Here is a 26,275-nt window from a genome sequence, read left to right on the forward strand (position 1 = left end):
CAGGCATGGCAGACAAGCCACAGGAACGCCCAAATCCCGCTCTCTGCCCACTCCCCACCCAGATCCATCCTTTTTTCTCCCCTCTATGTCTTCCCCCACATCTGCATCAACCCCCAGTAAGGGCAATCCATGTGATCTCACTCTACTGTGCCCCAAACAGGATCCCCTTCTCCTCCTTCTCCCCGTCGGATGGCAGTGTCCAAGAGAAATCTCCTTTCTTCCTACGTCCCTTTCCCTCCCTGCAGGCCCCCTTCCTGGAAGGATCTGATCCGGTCCATGATTGGAGCTGGGTCGGGCTGAGCGACCCCGACCCTTTGCGATCGATCACAGGTCCTGATGGGTTGGTCAGCGGCTTCCTCCTCGGAGCGGCTCCCTCTGGCTTGCTCCTTCCCCAGGTGGTTGAGAGCAGACAACCTGAGGGTCCAAAGTTCCCATGCACAGGCTCCGCGAACAGCTGGGGCATCTCCAGCCCACAGCATTGCCCTGAATCGGATGTTCACCAAGGTTTCCCGGTCCTTGAAGCAAGGGTCAACCTGGCCCACGGCTCCCTCTGCAGGATTCAAGGGATGGCTCCGTTGCTCCGGGGTCCGTGGTTCAGCCCGAAAAAAACTTCCCCCCGTGAGGAGCGCAGTGGCCAAGTCCAAGAAGCTTAAATGGAACAGTTCACGGGAACAAAACGGGGGAGTGGGGAGGAGGAGGCAGGGATGGGACTGTACCACCTACCTGGGGGAGAAAACTGGGTTAGAACTCTGGTCCGGAAGTGAAGAGGGCAACAAGGGTCAACTCTACTCCCAGGTCTTCCTACAAGTGTGGCTGGGACCAGCCCCCTCCCCATTCATTTCAAGTCCACCTCCTTCGCTGCAGGGTGCTGTTCCCATCCGGTTCCAATTCCACTTCCCTCCCCTCCGAAGCGCTGCCCTCTTCTGTCTTGGCCCCGTCATCTTTACGTTGATTGCCTGGGGGTGCCAGCTGCTCCCAGTCACACGCCATAGTGCTCCTGGGCCAGACGCTGGGGGAAAGTGGTGGCGGGGGTCACTGTGGGGAACCCAGCTCCGCCGAAAGGCCCTCAAAAGCAACCAACATGGCTTGGCGCACTCGATCTGTCAGGGCTGGCACATCGTCGGCTCTCAGCCCCTTCGTGGGCACCGAGGACAAGATCTGGATTGTGCAGCGCCCTGCAGTGGGGGGCGGGGGGAGAGATTTTTTTTTTAAAAAGCAAGACAATAAAAACATGTTAAAAAAGACAATTCAGTGCATTTATGTGTGTGGAACCAGAGCTGGAAAAGCTTATAGGTTTTTATTTTCACATTATCGTAGATGTTTCTCATACTGAAGGTTCTAGATTCAATTCCTGTTTTCTTTTAATTTTTAAAAAGTATAGATAGCTTGTGAGCAGAACGCCCTTCTCTGCCAAGGCCTTAAAGATCCCGGGCTGCTCATATAGACCAGTGTTTCTCAATCTTGGCAGCTTTACGATGTGTGGACTTCAACTCCCAGAATTCCCCAGCCAGCCATGCTGGCTAGGGAATTCTGGGAATTGAAGTCCACACATCGTAAAGCTGCCAAGATTGAGAAACACTGATACAGACAATGGTGGATAAGTCAGGGATAGAAAATTGGGGGAAGTGGGGGTGGTTATACAGGAAGGCAGCAGATCACCCACCCAACCAGCTACAATGGACCACCAAAACCCTTGCAGTGAGTTCACCAGATGGGACAAGGTTGAACATTTGTAACCCATTTCTTCATGGATTTGAGAAGTGGGGAGTGTATGTTAAGGGTGGGACAGAAGCCCTTCACCTCTTAAGAGGCTTGGCACTCCAACTCCCAACTCTCACTCCTCCTTAATTTTCCATTTTTAACCTGACAAACACATGGTCAAAATGTGGACCTACTTCTGAATTTCAATGCCATGCCCCTGAAGTACCGTGGAGGCAAAAGGGGCGCTAGGGGTGATGGACTGGTTTCCCCAGATGAGGTGGACAAGCCGTCAAGGTTTACAGTCGTTTCCCACCTACCAACCTCTGCAATGTGGTCTATGTAGGAATGGTCCTGAAAAGGGTCTGGAAGCTGCAACTGATGCTAAGGCAGCAGATAGGATGTTGTCAGCCTTACCAGGCAGACCAGACAGGAAACACGACTGGATGAGCTAATTCTACTTTAATGTAAAGCTACATTAACAGAAAATGTCTACGGACAACGCCGGCTCTAAGGCTTAGAAATGGAGATGAGCACCGCCCCCTAGAGTCGGACACGACTGGACTTTACGTCAAGGGAAACCTTTACCTTTACCTACATTAACAGAATCTTGCATGTCTGAAAGTGCAACTCTCCTGCCATCACCTTTACAGTCCGAGATCTTAGGGAGGGTCCTTCCTGAGCCCTTGCCCTGTCCTCTGTGCAGCTGTGGGCTATGCTCCCTCTTATCTGCCCATTCCCTAGGCAACATCTCTTCGTCAGGTCTCCCAAGGTCATTCCCACATACCATTACAGATGCTGACCAGGGCAAGAACGAGATCTTGTGAAGCTTGCTGTGGTTGCCCAGCATAATTAGGGTGTTGGTATTGATCTTTAAAAGCTCTAACTGGTTTAGGGCCCGAGTATCTAAGGGACAGCCTCTTTCTTTCATTACGAGCCTCTCCGTCGATTCAGACCTGAAGAAGACAGACACTGTTTTCGGAGACATGTCTTTTTGCACACAGGAGATGGCCTTCTCCACATTGCTCCTAGGCTGTGGAAGTTGTATTTAGCCCCTGCTTGGCCTTCAGCAAATCTGCAAAGATGTTGCCAGACTTGATTGTTAATTGGTGGTTCAGTATTGATTTTAAGTTCGTTTTTCTTACTTTTCATTAATTGGATTGTTTTTAACATTTTCTCGGAAGCCTTGAGAAGCAGCTAGAGTAGGAAGGCCATGTATAATCCAAATATATCCTCATCTTTTAAACTTTGCTGAGACTCCTCATTCTTGGCCCTCTTGGATGCCTCTCTCCCATTACTGAAATCCGAATTTGCCCTAGAACCCAGGAGATCGACTCTACTTTGGAAGGAGATGGTGCAAACTCGCTGCTTTCCGGTACCATCAGGACAGACCAGTCCCCAGACCCCGAGATTATAGGAAGCTCTCTGGTTTGGATGAAAGCCCTCCCTGCCTCGAGAAGAACCAGCAACGCCTCCATCCAGCACCTCCAAGGTGGTCAAGCTATAATCCCCATTACTCTTGTTGACACAGCCTTGGGATGGGCAGCGGTGCGACCCCACACATCTGGAAAATACTAGAAAATGGCCATGCTCGTTGGTGTCAGTGGGAGACCCTTCCAACTGCTTCTCAAGAATGAGAAAAAAAGAAATCGGAAATGGAGTTACCTGTAGTGAAGCGCCTATCCTTCTTACTGTAGAAATCTCGATACGACGAGATTACGACAGGGATGAGGGGAACCTTGGGAGAAGACAAAGGAAGGTAAACACAGAGGGAGGCGGGCAGCTGGGCATTGCCCATCCTCTCCCCCAGCAAGCCCCAGTACATTTCTACCATTTGGCCCCTGAAACGGGGAGGCTGTGACCAGCAACCACCAGCCACCATTAACTAAGCCACTCCGAAAACTACCTCAAAACCACTTTGCACTTTTAATACACGTCCAGCTATTCAAAACATTTCGAAAGATGTCCTTTGCCCAACCGTTTTGGATTAAAGGGTTAAAGCCACTTATTTTATTGCTCAATTGTCAACTTGTTTATAACACAGTTTATTTCAATAAGTCTCAGGGTGTGATGCAATTAGTTTAAAAAGAAAAACCAACATAATTCTAGGAGCTTAAGTTCCTGTAATTTGTTTTAAAGGAAAACGTTAGGAACCTATTCCAATCCATGTGCAAACAGGGCTTTCCTCACCAATTTATGGGAAAACTCTGAATCCAATTTATGGCAAAACTCTCTCTTACATTACGCGCACATGTTTTTTAAACAAGCACAGCTGAAATACCGCATCAGATCAAGCAAATCTGCTTTGTCCGGTTTCTTTTAGTTCTGCAAGTAGTGGGAAGAACTTAAGATGCATGTAGGGTACAAAAACCCTTTTTCTTCTGGGTAACAGCAATGCTATTTTACTCCATGTTATTATCTGCTGCTATCTCCCAATGTCTTTTATGGAATATCTACTCCCTTTTCGGCTAACTTTGAGTCCCAGCTCTGAAGGACTTAAAGTTTGCATTCAGCGTAAAACTTGCTATTTTTTACAACGAGGATTAAAATTCTCCCCACACTAAGAACTTCAAATGCCATTTATCTGAGGGCCCCGATGCCCTTTCCCATCATTTTTTTCTAATGGCAGAAGCATCCTTTTCTAGAGGGCCGCCTTAAAATGAGGACAGGTTGCCACATCTTTGCAAAGTGAGCCGAAATACATATTTGTAAACTGAAGCCTCCCCAAGGAGCATGACAAGGTCCAGTGAGCCACCAAATGTAGAAGAAAAGAAGGGAGGAAAAAGGAGGAAACTGAATTGACTGTCTCAGGTAGCTGACAGCCTTCTTTAAAGGTGGTGTCCTCCCAGTTTTCTGGGTTAGATGAAAGAAACTTTCATCTAACAGCTACAAACGGCACCAGATTGGGGGAAAGCTGGCTTACAGGAGAGGGAGGGGGGATCAGGATTTGGAGGGAATGTGCGACAGGAATTAAACCCTCCTGCTTACACACACACACACACACACCATACACCATATAGAAGGTGAGAAAGAGAAAAGAAAGACATTGCTCCCTTTTCTGCACTCCCTAAACACCACCAAACAATAACTTCTGGCACACCAGAACTAGCAGCTCAGTGGTGCCTTTAGCAATCCTTCTCTTTCTCTGTCTCAACCTTCCCATTTGCACCCTTCATTTATTATTATGAGCCCACCCTCTCAGGTCCTTTGAAAGGACTGCCAGAAAACATGGGATCGAGCCAGGGTTTCTCAACCAGGGTTCCGTGGAACCCTAAGGTTCCACAAGAGGTCACTAGGGGTTCCCTGGGAGATCACAATTTATTTAAAAAATTATTTCAAATTCGGGCAACTTCGCATTAAAGAGGTAAGTTTTATTCTTTATTTTCAGTTTCAGAACACTGTCAAGGCATACAGACAGGCCCACGCATGAAACGAATGTAATCATTTTGTAGCTTCCGGCCTACATTTGAGCCTAAATGTGCAGAAGTTCCCCGAGGCCTGAAAAATATTTCAAGGATTCCTCCAGGGTCAAAAAGTTGAGAAAGGCTAGATTAAGCGCTACCAGCAAAAGGGACCTGCTGCCTTGGGCAGCCATTCAAAGAGACACAGATCGGGACCGCCTTAACCTTTGGGGTTTATATGTCTGGGTTTTTCCCACGCTTCTTCAATTTGTTAGGATTCCTGTTATGTATCTGCAATAAAACACTAGAGACAAGTCCTTGGCTCAGCGTGGTTCCTGGCAGTTAGGACATCAAGTTTGATGGCATTCACTGGGTGAGCTTCCTTCAATCCTCAGTGAAAGCAGTTTTTTAAGTATAAGTTTAAGGACTTAGTAATTTTGGGGAATAAACAGCAAAAGGGTGATTAGAGTGTTGTTTTTGTAAAGTTATAAACAGATTAAGGGTCTAGATCAATGTTTCTCAACCTTGGCAGCTTTCAAATGTGTGGACTTCAACTCCCAGAATTCTGGGAGTTGAAGTCCACACAACTTAAAGTTGCCAAGGTTGAGAAACACTAGTCCAGATGGACTTGAAATGGGATTTTGGAATTAACTGAAAGAATCCTTCCCACGGGAAACGGCTGGTGTTTTGAATTCCAGAAAAAAAAATATGATGGGATGGGATTTTGAAGATTGGACACTAGAGGGAGCAAGGAGGAGGTAAAGATTATAATTAAAGGAGAAGAACACCTATTTGACTTGTTAATACAGAATGGAGCAAAATATTTTCACACTGGAAGTACTGAAGGATATTTGTGAACAATGGACTCAGAGGTTAATTTTAAGAATGTCTGTCATCTTAGATAGACTGTGTGTGTATGGTGCCATGGAAAAGGAACAAGTTCTACCAGATAAGATGCAGATAGATTTGACCATGGATTTAAAAATGACTGGCTACAAGAATGATATGGAAAAAGATGAAATACTGGATATACAAATGAAACTGGCTGAGGTTTTAATAATTAAAAGGGACATACAAATAACCAACCAGAAGAGTGACTTGGATAATTTTCCTATATTAGATTTACAAAGGAGACCTGTTAAAAGTTTTGAAAGACTTGATGCGAAGTGACAAAGAAAAAAGAAAAGAAATCAAGTTCTAGGACATTATTTGAAGGGATTAAAGACCAAGACTGTTAAAAGTAAAGGGAAGGAATATAAAGTTGATTTATTAGATCAAGGTTAAAATAGTTGTTGTTATTTCTGGTAACCCTTAATGGACGTTGCTGACCTGGACTGAAACAACGAAGCTTTAAGGATTTGTCCATAGATAAGAGATGGGATATGGAAAGAAAAGGTTGTTTCTTGTATTTTAAGAGAAAGTGGCAAGTTGTTAAAATTGTTTATACTTGTCGTGATGAAGGGGGAAGTTACTTCTTTATATTTTTTTTTCTTTCTTTGTATATTCTTATTTTTTTCTTTCTTTTCTATTCTTCCTTCTATATCTTCAGCAAAGGATCGTTACCTTGTCGTGGTGCTGGAGCTTGAGCACCTCAGTGACACCATGAGCTAAACCGTGAAGGGCCACCCAAGACGGGAAGGTCATGACAGAGAGGTCAGACTAAATGCGATCCCTGGGGAAGGTAATGGCAACCCACCCCAGTATTCTTGCCGTGAAAACTAAATGGATCAGTAGAACCAGAGATATGTTGGTATACCATCGGAAGATGAGACCCCCAGGTCGGAAGGTGGTCAAAATGCTACCGGGGAGGAACAGAGGATGAGTTCAACTAGCCCCAGACCTGATGACGCAGCTAGCTCAAAGCCGAAAGGATGGCTAGCGGCCGACGGTGCTGGTGGTGAACGGCGAATCCGATGTTCTAAGGATCAACACACAATTGGAACCTGGAATGTAAGATCTATGAGCCAGGGCAAATTGGATGTGGTTATTGGTGAGATGTCAAGATTAAAGATAGACATTCTGGGCATCAGTGAACTGAAATGGACTGGAATGGGCCACTTCACATCAAATGACCACCAGATCTACTACTGTGGACAAGAGGACCACAGAAGAAATGGAGTAGCTTTCATAATTAATAGTAAAGTGGCGAAAGCAGTGCTTGGATACAACCCAAAAAACGACAGAATGATCTCAATTCGAATTCAGGGCAAGCCATCTAACATCACAGTGATCCAAATATACGCCCCAACCACAAATGCTGAAGAAGCTGAAGTAGAGCAGTTCTATGAGGATCTGCAGCACCTACTGGACAACATGCCTAAAAGAGATGTTATTTTCATCACAGGAGACTGGAATGCTAAGGTGGGCAGTCAAATGACACCTGGAATTACAGGTAAGTATGGCCTGGGAGAACAAAACGAAGCAGGACATAGGCTGATAGAATTTTGCCAAGACAATTCACTCTGCATAACAAACACTCTCTTCCAACAACCTAAGAGACGGCTTTATACATGGACTTCACCAGATGGACAACACAGAAATCAGATTGACTACATCCTTTGCAGCCAAAGGTGGCGGACATCTGTACAGTTGGTAAAAACAAGACCTGGAGCTGACTGTAGTTCAGATCACGAACTTCTTCTTGCACAATTTAGGATCAGACTAAAGAGATTAGGGAAGACCCACAGATCAGCTAGATATGAGCTCACTAATATTCCTAAGGAATATGCAGTGGAGGTGAAGAATAGATTTAAGGGACTGGACTTAGTAGATAGGGTCCCGGAAGAACTATGGACAGAAGTTCACAACATTGTTCAGGAGACGGCAACAAAATACATCCCAAAGAAAGAGAAAACCAAGAAGGCAAAATGGCTGTCTGCTGAGACACTAGAAGTAGCCCAAGAAAGAAGGAAAGCAAAAGGCAACAGTGACAGGGGGAGATATGCCCAATTAAGTGCAAAATTCCAGAGGTTAGCCAGAAGAGATAAGGAATTATTTTTAAACAAGCAATGCGCGGAAGTGGAAGACGACAATAGAATAGGAAGGACAAGAGACCTCTTCCAGAAAATTAGAAACATCGGAGGTAAATTCCAGGCAAAAATGGGTATGATCAAAAACAAAGATGGCAAGGACCTAACAGAAGAAGAAGAGATCAAGAAAAGGTGGCAAGAATATACAGAAGACCTGTATAGGAAGGATAACAATATCAGGGATAGCTTTGATGGTGTGGTCAGTGAGCTAGAGCCAGACATCCTGAAGAGTGAGGTTGAGTGGGCCTTAAGAAGCATTGCTAATAACAAGGCAGCAGGAGACGACGGCATCCCAGCTGAACTGTTCAAAATCTTGCAAGATGATGCTGTCAAGGTAATGCATGCTATATGCCAGCAAATTTGGAAAACGTAAGAATGGCCATCAGATTGGAAAAAATCAACATATATCCCCATACCAAAAAAGGGGAACACTAAAGAATGTTCAAACTATCGAACAGTGGCACTCATTTCACATGCCAGTAAGGTAATGCTCAAGATCCTGCAAGGTAGACTTCAGCAATTCATGGAGCGAGAATTGCCAGATGTACAAGCTGGGTTTAGAAAAGGCAGGGGAACTAGAGACCAAATTGCCAATATCCGCTGGATAATGGAAAAAGCCAGGGAGTTTCAGAAAAACATCTGTTTCTTTTTTATTGACTATTCTAAAGCCTTTGACTGTGTGGACCATAACAAATTGTGGCAAGTTCTTAGTGGTATGGGGATACCAAGTCATCTTGTCTGCCTCCTGAAGAATCTGTATAACGACCAAGTAGCAACAGTAAGAACAGACCACGGAACAACGGACTGGTTTAAGATTGGGAAAGGAGTACGGCAGGGCTGTATACTCTCACCCTACCTATTCAACTTGTACGCAGAACACATCATGCAACATGCTGGGCTTGAGGAATCCAAGGCTGGAGTTAAAATCGCTGGAAGAAACATTAACAATCTCAGATATGCAGATGATACCACTTTGATGGCTGAAAGCGAAGAGGAACTGAGGAGCCTTATGATGAAGGTGAAAGAAGAAAGTGCAAAAGCTGGCTTGCGGCTAAACCTCAAAAAAACCAAGATTATGGCAACCAGCTTGATTGATAACTGGCAAATAGAGGGAGAAAATGTAGAGGCAGTGAAAGACTTTGTATTTCTAGGTGCAAAGATTACTGCAGATGCTGACTGCAGTCAGGAAATCAGAAGACACTTAATCCTTGGGAGAAGAGCAATGACAAATCTCGATAAAATAGTTAAGAGCAGAGACATCACACTGACAACAAAGGTCCGCATAGTTAAAGCAATGGTGTTCCCCATAGTAACATATGGCTGCGAGAGCTGGACCATAAGGAAGGCTGAGAGAAGGAAGATCGATGCTTTGGAATTGTGGTGTTGGAGGAAAATTCTGAGAGTGCCTTGGACTGCAAGAAGATCAAACCAGACCATCCTCCAGGAAATAAAGCCAGACTGCTCACTTGAGGGAATGATATTAAAGGCAAAACTGAAATACTTTGGCCACATAATGAGAAGACAGGACAGCCTGGAGAAGATGCTGATGCTAGGGAGAGTGGAGGGCAAAGGAAGAGGGGCCAACCAAGGGCAAGATGGATGGATGATATTCTAGAGGTGACGGACTCGTCCCTGGGGGAGCTGGGGGTGTTGACGACCGACAGGGAGCTCTGGCGTGGGCTGGTCCATGAAGTCACGAAGAGTCGGGAGCGACTAAACGAATAAACAACAACAACCTTCTATATATTTCCCTTTTTTTTGTACTTCCTATTTTTTCTTTCTACTTTTTTACTTTTTGCAGTTTGCATTAGTTTTTATCTATATAATTGTAATCCTTAATAAAATTATTTTAAAAAAGAAAGTATTAACTGCACCCAAGACACCAAAAGGAGGAGAGCTCTTAACTCAGGATGCCTGCCTGCAGTCAGTTCAGACTTGGTAGGAGAAGCCACCAGCTTTCCTTATCTTGGCACTCCTGCTTGGCATCCATCTCCTCAATCATCCTTACAAAGCCCGGTGTGACTGTCCTCATACTGGGAGAGAGTGTGTGCCCCAAGGTTGTCCAGCAATGGGGTGGCAGAGAGGAAAACATCACTGTGACCTCTTGACTACCCACTATCCCTCTGATTCACTGCTACCCCATTAACAGGCAACAGACCCATTTATCAGAAGCCATCTTCATCTGAACACCATGGAGGACTTCAGACTCAGCCACCTAAATCCTCAATTCCCACTCTGAGCTTGCAAAAGTCCAACAGAACTAACTGGAATGAATAATGCAATGGTTGGGCCACAGAACAGGTTCAACCCCAGTGGCTGCATTCACATAATATACAATTGTCCAAAGGGTCAGTGGGACAGTCTGGTTCGTATCTGCAGTCTGCTCAAATAAGGACTTTGTTCCCACCACACGCTGAATCCCAAGCTCCCCAACTCTATTTTAGCCTAGCTGTGTGAACCTGGCAAAGAGATATCTTACGTGGCTGCCAGCCATCCCTTGGGGGGAGAAGGTGAGTCAACTGGGCACCCCTTACCTGGGTTTGCACAGCCAAATGGAAGGCGCCCCGTTTGAAGGGCAGCATGGAGCCGTTGTGATTCCTGGTACCCTCAGGGAACACCCAGACCCGAACCTGCAAAGGGAGTCAAAGGAAAGGAGGAACTGAGGCCCTTTCATCAACGACCTCTGGGTTCACACGGACACACAATGGTTAAGCAAAGAATCCATACTACTGAGAAATAGGTGCTTTGTGAATGGGTACTGTCAGCCCCTCAAGGTAGTCCAGACGAGAAGCACCAACCATGAGTGCTAGCACTACCTCTATTTTAAGGTTACGGTAACACAATCTTGCAAGTCCGAAAGTTCCTCTCCCCTCCCTTACTTTTACTCTCCAGAAAACTAGGGAGGGTCCCTTCTGAGACGCTTTCTCCACTCCCACCCCTCCTTTGGACTTGGATTTCATTTATCAGACCGTTGTCTAGGCTGCGGCCCTTCCTCCTGTCTCCCAGGGTCATTCCCACAGACCACGACAGCTACATCCTCTATGACAGCTAATCTGTGAATGAACAAGTGCAGCCATTTTGTGAGACCTATTTTATTTTATTTTATTGCCACCCAACTCCAGCACAACTCTGGGCAACTTGTAAAATAACAATAATAAGAAACAGCATATACATAAGGAAAAAGCCTAGAAAAAACAACATCTAATAGGCCCATCATCACACAAGGGGTCTGTCACTGACTCCACCCCAAGGCTCGGGGGAAGGGACAGATTTTAAGGGTTTAAAATAAGGTTTAAGGGATTAATTAAGGTCAGGGTGGGGGCCATGCAACTCTCAGGTAGAAGGTCGTTCCAGAGGGCAGCTGCCAGGACAGACAAGACCCATTTCCTGAGTCCCCTCAGATGACACTGTTTGATCGATGGGATCTGGAGCATGCCTACTCCATCCAATCATATAGACGGGCAAATATTATTGAAAACACAGATCATTCTGTCCGTGTTTCTCAACCTCAGAAACTTTAAGATGTGCGGACTTCTCTCTCCTCTATTTTCTATCTCAATTATTAGTGCTTGTTAGTTTTAATCTCTTTATTTTAAAAACCTAATAAAGTTATTTTAAAAAAAAGAGATGTGTGGACTTCAATTCCCAGGATTCTTCTAATTCAATTCAATTCAATTCAATTCAATTCCCAGAAGCATGCTGGCTGGGGAATTCTGGGAGTTGAAGTCCATAGATCTTAAAGTTGCCAAATTTAAAAAACACTGGTCTAGAGGTTTCTGAGGAGGCGCCTTGCTCTAACTAGATCTCACAAATCTTGCCTTCTGAACTATCCCAGCTTTATGTCCTAGGAACCTCTTCCTTAAATCTCAGAAGTTGCTGAGAAGAAGGCCCAGGCCCAGGTTTGAGGACAGGACTGCAAGGTTTCTGCCTTAATAAAAGGCAATCTCACACAAGAATCAACATATGAACAATGCTCCACCTTCCTCAATGCCAGCACCACGAAGATGGGGGCAACAGCCTTTACCACAATGGTTTGCAACTTGATGCACGAAGGCAGCATGACACCCGTTCCTGCTTAAAGCCAGCCCGTAACTCCCCGAAATTAAATTGTGTTAAAGAAATGGGCAAGTGGTTAAGACACCAGGCTAGAAACCAGGAGACTGAGAGTTCTGGTCTGGCCTTAGGCCTGAAAGCCGGCTGGGTGACCTTGGGCCAGTCCCTCTCTCTCAGCCCAAGAGCCAATCAGGTGTGGTATGAGAGTTCTAGTCCCGCCTCAGGCCTGAAAGCCGGCTGGGTGACCTTGGGCCAGTCCCTCTCTCTCAGCCCAAGAGCCAATCAGGCGTGGTATGAGAGTTCTAGTCCCGCCTCAGGCATGAAAGCCGGCTGGGTGACCTTGGGCCAGTCCCCCTCTCTCAGCCCAAGAGCCAATCAGGCGTGGTATGAGAGTTCTAGTCCCGCCTCAGGCATGAAAGCCGGCTGGGTGACCTTGGGCCAGTCCCTCTCTCTCAGCCCAGCCCACCTCACAGGGGTGTTGTTGTGGGGAAAATAGGAGGAGGAAGAAGTATTAGGTATGTTCACTGCCTTGAGTTATTTATAAAAATAATAAAGGTGGGATTTAAAAAAATTTAAAAAGACATGGAAGATTGCAAGATGCTGTGAGAGCTCCAGATTCTCACATGGAATTTGGCATCTTGTGAGATTTTGGATGACAAGAGGATATGTGGGCTATTGTATTGCACCTTTGGCCTCAAAAAATACTTGACTGCTGCCCAAACAACGTTGACAAGGCCAGTCTTTATACCAGAAGTGCATAACGGAGGCCCAGAAAGCCTAGAATTTGGCCCCTAGAAGTCTTCTGGAAGTTTCCACTAGATTGTATTTTTACTGAAAATAAGGAAATACATTTCAATGCACGGGATTAATCTGATCAACTGCATGAAACTTAGTATCATTTTAATTCAGTTTAAGTTCACTTTAATGGGAGTTTTGTTCTAACCCCATTTGTATCTTTACCCTGGCCTTGCTGACTTTCTCCCATGAGCTCCCCGGTATACCACCCTTTACTCTACACCAGTGTTGCTCAACCTTGGTAACTCTAAGATGCGTGGAGTTCGACTCCCAGAATTCCCCAGCCAGCAGTTCTGGGAGTTGAAGTCCACACATCTTAAAGTTCCCAAGGGTGAGCAACACTGCTCTACATGGGCACTGCATGGCTTCAAGCTTATTCAGCACCACAGTCTCTGGCTGTAGTGCATCAGCTAGAGTACTGTCCCGAAAAGCAGGAAGCCTTGCCGGGGCCGTGTCTTTCCTCGCACATTAACAAACTTTCATAGCTTATTAATTTATTTCGAGTCGAATCCTGCCAGAAGGCAAGGCAGAAGCAGAGCTCTCTCTCCACTCTTGAGCAAGTTGTGCTACAGTTGATGGACCAGAACTAACAGCAGAATGCACAATGAGAAACCTTATCTCCTTTTTTGACAGTTCCTAGGTTAATAGATGAGGGGAATGCCCTGGATGTAGTGTATCTTAATTGATCGAGTGGTTGTTTTGTAGTTTTTGTTTACTACCTCAATCATTAGGACGCTAGGACCTGGAACTCAGCAAAGCATTTGACAAACTCTCTTTATGTCCTCATTAACATTCGAAACCGCGCGGCGGGGTGAGCTCCCGTTGCTCGTCCCAGCTCCTGCTCACCTAGCAGTTCGAAAACATGCAAATGTGAGTAGATCAATAGGTACCGCTTCGGCGGGAAGGTAACGGCGTTCCGTGTCGTCATGCTGGCCACATGACCCGGAAGTGTCCCTAGGGACAACGCCGGCTCCAAGGCTTAGAAACGGAGATGAGCACCGCCCCCTAAAGTCGGACACGACTGGACTTTACGTCAAGGGAAACCTTTACCTTTACCTATGGTCTGGATCAGTGTTTCTCAACCTCAGCAACTTTTAACTTTATCTTCAAGTTGCTAAGGTTGAGAAATGCTGGTCTAGATGACACTATTATTAGATAAGCTTTGTCGGCTGAGGGACTGCACTCAAAGAGTGTCTGCTAATGGCTCCAGTTTGAAGGGAAGTGATCAAGTAGTATGTCCCAGTGCTCTGTGTTGTTCCACATTTTCATTAATGGCCTGGACAAAGGAGCTGAGGGGATGATTATCACATTTGTATATGCCACACAACAAGAAGGAGCAGCTGGCACTTTAGAAGACAAAGAGAAGTTTCAAAAAGATCAAGACAAGCTTGAACAGTGGGCCTAAACAAACAGGGTATTTTAAGGGGGAGGAAAATATAGGCTTGCATTGAGGAAGAAAAAACAAAAAACACAAGATTGGGGAGACCTGGCTTGGCGAGGTGAAAAGGATCACAGTGTTTTTTCATGGACCCCAAGTTGAACATAAGCCCACAGGGGGGTACGACAGCTAGAAAGGCAAATGCTCTTTTGGGGTGGATTAAAACAAGCATGCAGTCCGGGTCTCAGGAAAAAAATTGTACCATCTATTCTGCCTAGGACCGCGCCCCGCCACTTCCTGAAATCTGTATCCAGGTAGGAGCACCACAGTATAAAAAGGACAGTGACAAACTGGAGCAAGTTCAGAGGAGGGCTAGCAAGATGGTGGGGGGACAGCAAATCAAGGGGTATAAAGAACAATTAAAGGAACTGGATATGTTGCTCCACAGAAGAGAAGACTGAAGGGAAGTACAATAGCAGGCTTCACATATCTGGAGGACTGTCAAGCAGAGGAGGGAATGGACTTTTTCTCTGTCTCCCTAGAGGGCACGACCAGAACCAATGGGTTGAAACTCCTGAGAAACCGATTCAGTTTAGATATTAGGAGGAATTTCCTGACAGTAGGAACTGTCAAACAGCAGAACCAGTTGCCTCATGATGGGGTATGCCCCCTTCCCTGGAGGTCTTTAAGCAGAGGCTGGATAGCCATTGCCTGAAACAGCAGATCCTGCACTAAGCAGGGGGCTGGCCTAGACGCCTTCCCAGGTTCCGTCCCATTTTGACTCTATGAATTACGCAACAGAAATTTGGCCACAAGAACACATACTGTGCAGAAATACAACCCAGTGACCCAAAATAGCCTCATCCTATGAGATATTCCTTCCATCAGAAGTTGCTGCCTCATTGTAATAGCCAATGAAAGAAACTGAGCCACTCAACCTTGGAGTTTCCAGCAAATATTTAGCCTCAAACTGCGTGGATCTGCCAGGCAATGCAGTCTGTATAGGAGTAATCAATTGCCGGCAGGCTTCCATACAAAAACTGCAGAATAGAAAAACATGCTCTGGAGATGCCTGCTCATTCGACAGGCAAATCCACCAAGGCAGGAGGATCCTAGGACACCGTCCATTCAGCACTTGTGAAAGGGGTATAGTCTGTTTTGTCCAAATTAAGGCAGTTTGACGATGAGGTACAAGGAAGGCTCTTAAGAGAAGCAGCCGGCTGAAAATACCATAATAGTTTGGCAAACGGGATGAATGAGCATCAACTGAAAGCACAGAATATATATTGCTCAGGGTTGACCTGTGGAGTCCTTGGGGCTCTCTGAGCCTGGCTGTTTGCTTGCAGATGTTTCATTACCCAACTAAGTAACATCATCAGTGCTGGTGAGTGTAGGGTTTGCTCCCTGTTGATATACAGTAGCTTGCCCTGCTAGTATTGGTGGGGATGGGGGTTTCTCCTTGGTAGTTCTTTGACAAACAATCAAGCAGAAAACAATACCCTGGCCAGAAAACCAAGAAGCAGACAAACAATCAAGCAGACAAACAATCAAGCTGAAAATAGTGCCCTGATCAAGGTACTACCAAGAAGAAAACCACACCCCCGCCAACATTGGCAGGGCAAACTACTGTAAATAAACAGGGAGCAAACCCCACACTCACCAGCACTGCTGATGTTACCTAGTTGGGTAATAAAATATCTGCAAGCCAACAACCAAGCTCAGAGAGCACCAAGGATTCTAGAAACCAAAAGATCCTGCACGGGATTATCTCAACGTCTTTGCTTCTTTAGTGCACCAGCAGAATTACAGACCCCCCGATCAAGAAAAGCACCAGACGCTGGGCCCTGTGGGTTACCTGCAGCAGTGTTAAAATATAGATGGCAAACGTCTCCAGGCAGGGGCGGGTCCCCCGTTTACACCTTCTCACAATCAGAAATATTGTACCTATGGATGGTGTACCAGAAGCTACGACCAAGCACACTGTGAAAAACTTGGCTGTACCCTTCATGAGGCCAGATGCCTTAGCACTTTATTCACACAATGTACACATAGTGAAGACTGAACCATTCTGTAGCATTTCAGTCATGTATGTTGGAGTTAGCAGGGATGGGACCTTCTTGCCCCCTGGAACGTTCTGCATGCACAAAGACAACACATCGGGGAGAAAGCAGAGATGTTTCCTCCTGCATAAAGGAAGAGCTTGAGGCCAGGTGAACTTTCCTAAAATTATTTCCTTCCCCTTGCCTTGCCTATTCCAGATGGCATAGTCCCCAGAAGGAGTATATTATAAAAGAATTAATTAGATCAGTGTTTCTCAACCACCCATGCTGGCTGGGGAATTCTAGGAGTTGTACATATCTTAAAAGCTGCCAAGGTTGAGAAACACTGAATTAGATTATATCTGATCTTTCCTCCAGGAACTCAAGCCAGGTTACATGAGAACCTTATTTCATTTTATTTACACAACACCCCCCTCCGTGGGGGTAGGTAAAAAGAGAGGGACTTCTGTGGCTGAGGGGGGACCAGAAGGTGGGTCTCCCTGATCCTAGTCCAGCAACTTCACCACTATCCCACATTGGCTCTGGGGCTGAATGCAAGGGACTGGCCCAAAGTCTACCAGTTTGTGGCCACGGAGGGCTAGAATCTGGGCCGCCCTGGTATCATTTCAACACATTCACTATACAACATTCTGCTAATCTGCATCATCTCTCAACGGGGGGGAAATCCAAGTTAACCATCATGACCCAGACATCTAGAACTTTGGGAAAAGTCTCTCAATCATGATTCTCATGTTCAACCTCATCTGCACATGGGGTAACCCCTTGCTCAGGCACCACTCCATCCCGCCGGCCACCTCCATTTCATCACAATTCTGCAATCCCCTTCCAAAAAAACTCACATCTTCGCTCAGCATAGTTTGGGCAGCCTCAGACATGACGCTGATGGCATCATCGGTTTTCTTGCGGTTGATAAAAATGATGCCTCCCAGCCAGCACGCCAATCCCACCGTGCCCATGTACATCAGCTCCTTCTTGGCAATTGGCACACAACGATCTGGCAGCACCTCCATCAACCCTGTGTGGAAAAGTGTAAGGATTAGCAATGCTGATGTCACAGACAGAGATGTTTGCCTTGCACTGGACAGCCATGGCATCAGATGAAGGAACCACGAAGTGAGACGCTCACACCAGAGGACCTAGATTCCGTTTGGGATATTTTCAATTTAACAAGTGGTGGCAAACCAACTTTTTGTTAGCTAACGCTTATTAGAGGAGTTGTAGGTGAATCAGACAGTAGGGGGAAAAAAGCCATACAAGCAATTCTAAAATTCTAGCATTGCTGGACCACATCGCAACATCTGTTTTAAAAAACTCCTGACCACAAGTGAGCCGAGGGCCCAGATCAAATTCTTAGCTCCTGCACACCCTCCCCATCCTCCAGCCATACCAAGCAAGTCGAGGGAGCTCTGGTGGTTGGACACCACCACGTATGGCTGCTTGATGTTGAAGTTCTCAGTCCCCCGCACGTCAATCTTGATCCCATACAGATATTTCACATGGAGCAGCATGAAGCGTAGTATCCTGGGAGGGTTAAGGAAGAGAGAAAGCGTATGAAATTTGAACCTGCCAATACTAGGAGTGAATGTCTGTGGATGCATCTGCCTTTGGACATGTGGCTCCCTCCAGACGGGCTGAGGCTGCAATTCACAACCAGCGTTTGGAGAGCTGCAGCTTCACCGTATCTTGAGGGCTGGTATGGACTGGGCTAGGACACCCTGCCAAAAGCAAGCCTCAACATTTTTCAAAAAAAGGAAGGAAGAAAATCTTGCACCCCCAAGGCACGGTCGCTGCTCCCAGATGTTCCCTACTATCTCTACCAAGATATTATGCCAGGAAGGGCTGGCTTGGGAAGAGATTTTTCTTGCTGCCCGAGGCAGAAGGCAAAATGTCCTCCCCAAGTGCCATATACAGAAACCAGTCTGACCGGCAATCCAACCGTAGCTCAATCCCAATTACAGGCCAGCTTCCTTCATCACACTCAGGGGCAGGGAGCCAGGCATGGCTGGCCGCAAGGATTTTAGGTGCCTTTTACCAGAACAGATCTCCAATTCCCTCTTCGGAAGAATGGCTAACTAAATGGTGGGAGCATGCCTTGACATCTAGAACCCCACCTCGTATTCAAAAAGACAAAGAATTTAAATTAAATTAAATGAAGTCACCAGCCAGACTTGCTGTAATTCACAGAGTTTAAAAATGCAGCCCCTGCCTCCACCTACTCCTGCATTAATCCAAGGAGTAATTGTTACTAGTGTGTTAGGTAGAGTTTCAAAATGTTTGCCTGGGAAAGTGTTTGGGAAATTAAAAGAGGTGGCAGGGGATCACACCCATGTCTACCAATTTCTAATCCAATCAGAGGACTTGGACACCAATGGTCAATTATATGGCAGTTACCACTGGGCACGGAGGTCACCGTTTTAAAATACCGGTTGTCTGCTAGAAATGGCAAGATTGTTCCATATTTCTCGAAGGGCTTCATTTCTCAAATAAGCGTTGCCTTTCACTAGATGTTTGGGGAACATTTAGCCATTGCACCCCCCAGGGTAGCTGATAGCACGTTTCCATGTAGTTTGGCCTCCAGATCTTTTGAATGGAGGTTGTAACCCACCCTTAGCCATGGGGTCCATAATGGAGGGTGAGAATGACCTTGGGAGGCAGGAGGAAGAGTCACAGACTGGACAATAATGATCCGGTAAGAGAGAGCTCAGCCCACAGAAGGAATGGAGGTGGAGAAAGCGTCCCAAGAGGAACCCTCCATAGTTCTTTAGAAGGTGAAGGCAGAGGTGTGCTTTCAGACTTGCAGGATTCTGTTACTGTGACCTTACGATGAAAGTAGTGTTAGTACTCATGGTTCTGGTTTCCTGGAAAACGCTGGAAAAAAGTGACTCACAACTGGTCCTCGCACTTACGACCATCACAGCGTGCCCACAGTCACATGATCAAAATTCGGGCACTTGGCAACCGGCATCTATTTATGACAGTTGTAGGGTCCCAGTGTCACTTGATCTCCATTTGCAACCTTCCCGGACAGCTTCCAACAAACAAAATCAATGGGCAACCATATGATTCACTTAACAACCACCGAAAAAAGTTGTAAAATTGGGTGTGGCCACATGCCTTGCTTAATGACCGCACTGCTTAACAACACATTTTCCAGTCCCTACTGCGGTCGTAAGTCAAGGACTACCTGTAGGGAGGATCCCTTCTGAGACTTCGTTATGCCCCTACTGCTTCTGCAGGCTCAGCTGCCTCTTATCTGACCATTGTCTAGTCTGCGGCTCTTCCTGTCTCCCAAGGTCGTTTCCACCAACCATTACACCATCACACATTCCTTTTGTCAACGCATGTAGCCAGGGCAGAGTCTGTTAAAGAGGGTGGCTATAATAAATGTAATAAAATAAACAAACAAACAAATGTTGTCTTGGGGCATGGGAGATGGGGGTTCAATGTTTTGTCCAGTCCCCAAGCTCCTTGAACTCTTTTAATGCAGAGAAAGGCATTTAAGTCTCTACTGCTGGGCTTCTGTATTGGGCAGATCACACTGGCAGGGTTCACAGCTTGTACTAAGTATAAGACGACAGAATTGTATTTCTTTCCTTCTCCTTTATTTATATTAAGAATTTTTCCATCTAGTAAAAGACAAATTGAAAGAAAAAAAAAAGAAACAGAAGGAAAAACAAAAAAGTGCAGGAAAAGAAAAAAGAAAGGCCCCAGGCAAGAAACCAGGAGACCCTGAGTTCTAGTCCTGTCTGAGGCACAAAGCCAGCTGGGTGACCTTGGGCCAGTCACTCTCTCTCAGCCCTGGGAAGGAGGCAATGGCAAACCACTTCCAAAAAACCTTGCCAAGAAAACTGCACGGAGTTGTCCAGGCAGTCTCTGAGAATCGGAAACGATTGAATGGATTTAAAAAAAATGTTAATATTTAAATCCATCAATCATCATTTCACTTCCTTCTTTCAGCAAAAAGTCCATGTAAGGTTTCCAGTCTTTCAAAAAAGCTTGTGTCTGTTCTCTGACCAGAAGAAAGAATTGTCTCAAAGGGCTTTCATCTGAGTTTAGATGTGATCTTTCTCCTTCTTCCTTTTTTTTCTTGCTTTATTGTTGTTGAGGTTTTTTTTTTTGCTGATGGTTTTTTCTAGCATTGGTATTTGTTAGTTTCCGTTTCTCTTATGCATGACCACGGACATTTAAAATTGTTCTACTTGTATGCTAGGTAAGCCACCAAGCACCATTTGGATAGCAGTGGGGTAGAAATGTTTTAAATAAAATAAATAAATATATATATAACACAATGTGGCTGGTTGGTTTGGGGCTTACCGCAGTGTGATGAGCTGCCAATACAGCTTGTAAAACAGGATTTGCAGCTTACAGCGGCGTGAACCGGGCCAACGGTGGTTTATTCAACAAATCATGACACAACAATGTGAAAATCCAGACCAGATGCTCCAATGTATAAAATAGTCTTCCTGAAACCTGGTGAAGTACAATCTCTCTCCCTTCAAACCCCGCCTTTTCCAAAGAGTATCATTTCAAGGTGACATTGGCCTTCCCCTCTTAAAACAGATTCCCAGCTATAACCAAGCTGTAAGGCCATATAACAGTCTCCTTCCCCATTTAGATTCCATGTCTTGTCTCTCTTGGAGCATCAGCTTGATTTTGGCAGGATCCCATCCAAGCCAGCTATTTGCAGTCCTTGACAGCAGCCATCCAGGTAAGGCAGATGAGATAAGAGGGGGAGGGCATGCAAGGCCCATTTGGGGCTTTGCCCTGTCGATTGCAAGCATAGAGTGGTGTTTTTCAACCTAGGCAACTTTAAGACATGCTGGCTGGGGAATTCTGGGAGTTGAAGTCCACACATCTTAAAGTTGCCTAGGTTGAAAAACACTTGGCATACAGGAATGGCCAAGAATCCCGTTTTCCCACCAGATGAGCTGAGTTAAACTACATTTCCCATCTTACACCAGCTATGTTAGCTGAAGATGAGGTCTGTAATCCAACACATCAGGAAGGTCGATACCCAAGAAGGGTGGACCCACCAGCACACACCTACACAGACTCACTTCATATTCTCCACATTGCGCCCACGGACTGCACAGATAGGGATGACAATGATGGCCAGGAAGAGGATGTAGCCGTTGTAGAACGCCATCTTACAGAAATACTTGAAGGTGGCACTCCATTCGTACAGAAGTGGGACAGCCACCAGGACGAGGATGAGGAGCCACTGGCCCACCGAGATCTCCATTGTCTCTGAAGAAAGGAAACAGGGAGGAGTTGAGTTTACTTATTAGCCTTTCATAGAAACCAGGAGTTAGCAGAGCCCTCCAAACAATTCAGTTTATTAGTCCAATTCCCGGCTCGATTCAAGAAACCCAGAGCTATAGCATGCTCTGCAAGAGAAAGCCCACCATTCCTCTTGGCCACTGGGGCCTCATTCTGCTTGGGTGGAAAGTACTCTTGGTTCATGTCCCCAGAATTAGTGGAAACGAGAAGGAATTAGCAGGGTCAGAACAAAAACAACATTTGGTTTACTTTAAAACTTTCTGTCTACCATCCAACAGTGTGGGATGTGAAATAATGGTTTAAGTGACAGGAAGATGGATTCCAAATGAATATTAAACAACTTCCCAGTGGAAAGAAAAATTCAATGGTGGGGCCACTTATAGAGCGGTGGCAGGACTCCTTTCCTGGATACGTTCAAATGGAAGCCAAAGAGTGATCTATCAGAGTTGCTTTTATTTAGATATGTCTATAGAGCAGGGGTGGGATTTGATAGCCTAAAGACTCATTTCCAACTGTGATTCTATGATGAAGACAGACAATATGATTACCCTCCAATATATTTAATATTTCATTTTATTAAAAAATTATATGTTGTAACAACTTTTGGAAAAGCACTGAGGAGCTCACTCAATGCTTTCAGGAGCCACTTACAGCCTCGAGGCATCTGGTTATGCTTCCTTGGTCTAGGACAGTGTTTCTCAACCTTAGCAACTTTAAATTGTATGGACTTCAACTCCCAGAATGCTGGCGGGAAATTCTGGGAGTTGAAGTCCACACATTGCCCAGGTCGAGAAACACTGCTCTAAGTAACTAACTTCACCTACTAGCCTGCTTCGACACTCGACCAAAACTTATCCTCCAGTAACCTTAAACCTATGCAAGTGAGACTCTGTTTTTGGGGTTAGACAGCAGGGAACCAGTCACGGACCCCTTCTATGACTGCAGCTTTTCCAGGATTTAATCTACCAATCCTGCTCAAAGGCATTTTTAAGAAGGCACTGTAACAGTACAATCCCCTGGAGAACTGTTAGGGTCCCAAAGTTAGAAACATTTAGTAGAGATCAAATTTTTGGTCTGATGTTTGCCCGCCGTTATTGACTTTTTCAATGCATGAATTTAAATCCATGCAGGGGGAACCAAGAGGCCTACTGTTGCCCCATGCAGATTGTAGGCACAATTTCTGTCCTAGAACCCTCAGCAGAGCACAGGACCCCTGTGGTAGAGACAATGGTTCGTCCCTGCCCAGAGTGACATGCAGTAGGATCCTCCCTCAGGCCCACTGGCAGCTGCCTGAATGGGAATATTCTTGGAATATTCTTTTCCAAGCATGATCCTTAAGAGTTCTTTTAGCTAGATTTGTTGAGATGAATGGGGTGGGATTACAAGGATTCCAGCATCTGAACTATTTCCCAGTTAGAACCAATATATTTCCATGCACATTAGAGCAGATAGTTTTTTGATCTTCTTTTTATCAGCCTTCCTGTGATGCAGTGAGAAGGCGGATGCTTTACTGATAAACAGAAAAGCTTGCAGATTGTTTACAGAATGGATTCCTGAATCTTTACTACATCCTCCAAGAGACAAAACTGCTACTCCAAAACCCTTTGGAAAATCCAAGACATGGAAGCAAAATTAGCCCACTTGCTCAAGTGGGAAATCCTGATCATTGCATTCTGGATTTGTGCAGAATCAGGAAATTTTGTTAAGCCATCACTGAGAAGTCTGTCTCATGTCTCCTCCTCTGCTGAGCCAGCCTAAGGAATTTTGTCCCTACTGCAAAGATAAAAACCAAGAATAGAGAAGATAAACATAATAAAAGCTATGCGTACATCCTTGGAGGAAGGGTGAATTGATAGATCATCTCTACTCTCCTGCTATTCTACAAGCTATGGAGTTGGAGAAGGATGCTGCCCATCCGGCCAGCCACCCACTTCCAGCCAGCATCCGAAGAGGCTATTGTTCACCTCGGGGTTTGTTCAGGTAGAACTGGTCTTCAGCAGCTCCCCCCCACCTGGTACCTCCCAAAAATGCTGGACTAGAACTCCTATTATCTCCAGGAAAATAATGCAGAAGCGCCTTGGTAGGTGCTTCTGACATGGAAAAAAAAAAAGTATCCAGGGAAATGGTCATGCCAGATGGACTCCATATGGTTCAGGCCACCAGAAGGGCCTCAGGTCTGGGGAGGCAGCTTACACCCACTGTGGCAAGTAGACCTCATTACCCCCCAGGAGGCAAAAACGTGCAGATGGGAAGCAAACTTTGTACGTGCAATCACAGCACTTTCGTAAGTGCAGGGCCCCTGAGCTCTAAGGCATGAACTGGCTTAATAGCTCATGGTGTGTGGCAGATGGTTTTCCGCTGCTGCAACCGGCCTGTGGAATTCCACCCCCCAACTCTTGAAACCGGACTGTTCCTTATCATTAAAAGAACGACATAATGCGCAAGTCAAACACAAGTCCAATTGGTCAAGGCAGATTAGCTATAGCATCACTGGAATGTAAAATAAAGTTACAGCTAACATTTTCCATGTTAGTGCCCAGAGGTCTTAGATCATGCCAAATTAAAGGGGTTCTAAAATTAAGATTTTGGAATCTTCTTAGCAGCTTCCCTTTTTCTTAAAGCCTAAACAATGGAAGAGAAATGTGTGTGACTGAAGTTGTCATGCCTCAAAATAGCATTTCGACAAGAGTAATATATACATGAAGCTTTTAATTCCCTCCAACTGACTTCCCGCCAACACTAATTCCCTCTAACTGATTTCCCAATTTTCATCTAAACTACTTCTGGGAGATGGGGAGAAAAAATGTTTCAGATACTTAGACATAAAATTTACACTAAACTATTGCTTTCTTTTTCAGCTTTTAACCAAATTCACTCAAGGCAGCTAAAAATCATGCATATATAATTCAATACAATCAAACTGAACAGCAATACAGGTAGTCCTCACTTAACAACCATTCGTTTAGTGATGGTTTGGACTTACGACCATGCTGAAAAAACCAACTTATGACTGGAACTCACACTAACGACCATCACAGCATCACTGTGGTCACGTAATCATGATCTGGGCGCATGGCAATTGGTTCACGTTTATGACCGTTGCAGCACCTGGTGGTTAACTTTCGACCTTTCTGGCCAGCTTCTGGCAAGCAAAATCAATGGGGAACCACGAGATTTGCTTAACAACCATGTGGTTCACTTAATGCCCATGGTGATTTGCTTAACGACCACAAAAAAGGTCATAAAATCAGGCCGTATTCACTTAATGACTGCTTTGCCCAGCAATCGAATTTCTGGTCCCAATTGTGGTCATTAAGTGAGGACTACCTGTATATTTCAAAATACCACTAATATCAGAAGAGCAGTGGAGGAAGAAGGGCAGGAAATCTAGCATGTTTCTCCTGATGTTATGTTTTTTTCCTTGGAAAATCCACATCACTATAAATCACTCTTCATCTTGATAGGGTCATAATATTGGGAAAGAGATCAATACTGTCTCCAAAACCTGTAATAGGACTGCCAACCCCTCCCTGGGTAGGTAAATCCTTTGCAAGCCACTTTCACTTTTCAGGTTGGTGTTACAGATCTCAAGAAACTCGTAAGACACTTCTAAACTCCTTTAAGTCATTTCTTGGTTGTACTGGGAGATCATGTGATTTATGAACCTTGTCAAAGTTATGATATATTTAGCCATGATTTATAGAGTATGCCAGAGCTGGCTGGCTTCATTCAAGACGATAAGCCCTGAAGCCACAGAGCAGCAGCTGCAGCCCCCAACAGGCCAGTGGACCGCTCTCCCGGCATCTACCAGCTTCCAACAGTTTTATCTTTTAATTATTTTAATTTTGAAAAATGGGAACTGAGCATGCTCCAAAGCAAAGCACCAACCCCAGTTGTAACAGTTTTTTCCCCATCAAGGGATCTCCCACAAACCACAGAGATGTTCTTATAAAACAAAATTATGGGTGGGCTTTGCACTACACTTCGACTTGAAGTACAGCACCTATTTTCTAGGTTGATGGTAAAAGTAGCATGGGGCGAGAATGGAAGCAGAGCACAGTCTCACCAGCTTACCTCCTAGAAAATGGGCATTTTAATTCTGGCAACCCCCACCATGGCAGCCATTTTCTGAGAGAGAATGGTGTCCTTCAAAAGGATGGAGACACGCACACTGAGCCACACTGAACGAGTGACATTTTGGCTTAGCCTGGGAATTGAAAAGGGGGGACTCTGTGTGGTTTACAACACAATAAACAAATTAAAACCATAAAACATAGTTGTTGTTTATTCGTTTAGTCGCTTCCGACTCTTCGTGACTTCATGGACCAGCCCACGCCAGAGCTTCCTGTCGGTCGTCCACACCCCCAGCTCCCCCAGGGACGAGTCCCTCACCTCTAGAATATCATCCATCCATCTTGCCCTTGGTCGGCCCCTCTTCCTTTTGCCTTCCACTCTCCCTAGCATCAGCATCTTCTCCAGGGTGTCCTGTCTTCTCATTATGTGGCCAAAGTATTTCAGTTTTGCCTTTAATATCATTCCCTCAAGTGAGCAGTCTGGCTTGATTTCCTGGAGGATGGACTG

General features: G+C 45.4%; 1 protein-coding gene across 3 annotated transcripts in view; it reads right to left on the minus strand.

The window, feature by feature from the left end:
* AGPAT1 (1-acylglycerol-3-phosphate O-acyltransferase 1) overlaps window positions 1-26,275 on the minus strand; it is a 170,391-nt gene that overhangs the window by 125,078 nt on the left and 19,038 nt on the right. The window contains exons 2-8 of one of the 3 annotated variants that reach the window (XM_063296325.1): window positions 21,472-21,661; window positions 17,802-17,935; window positions 17,254-17,429; window positions 10,663-10,758; window positions 3,364-3,436; window positions 1,082-1,175; window positions 226-723 (exon numbers count right to left, since the gene is read on the minus strand). In XM_063296325.1, the coding sequence (XP_063152395.1) occupies window positions 720-723; window positions 1,082-1,175; window positions 3,364-3,436; window positions 10,663-10,758; window positions 17,254-17,429; window positions 17,802-17,935; window positions 21,472-21,656 (762 nt within the window). In that variant the 5' untranslated portion in view covers window positions 21,657-21,661 and the 3' untranslated portion in view covers window positions 226-719. Of the gene's footprint in view, window positions 1-225; window positions 1,176-3,363; window positions 3,437-10,662; window positions 10,759-17,253; window positions 17,430-17,801; window positions 17,936-21,471; window positions 21,662-26,275 lie in introns of those variants that run through there. The other 2 variants (XR_010067391.1, XM_063296324.1) reach the window with 2 other exon arrangements.

This window comes from Candoia aspera, chromosome 2 (assembly GCF_035149785.1).
Source record: "Candoia aspera isolate rCanAsp1 chromosome 2, rCanAsp1.hap2, whole genome shotgun sequence".
NCBI lineage: Eukaryota > Metazoa > Chordata > Lepidosauria > Squamata > Boidae > Candoia > Candoia aspera.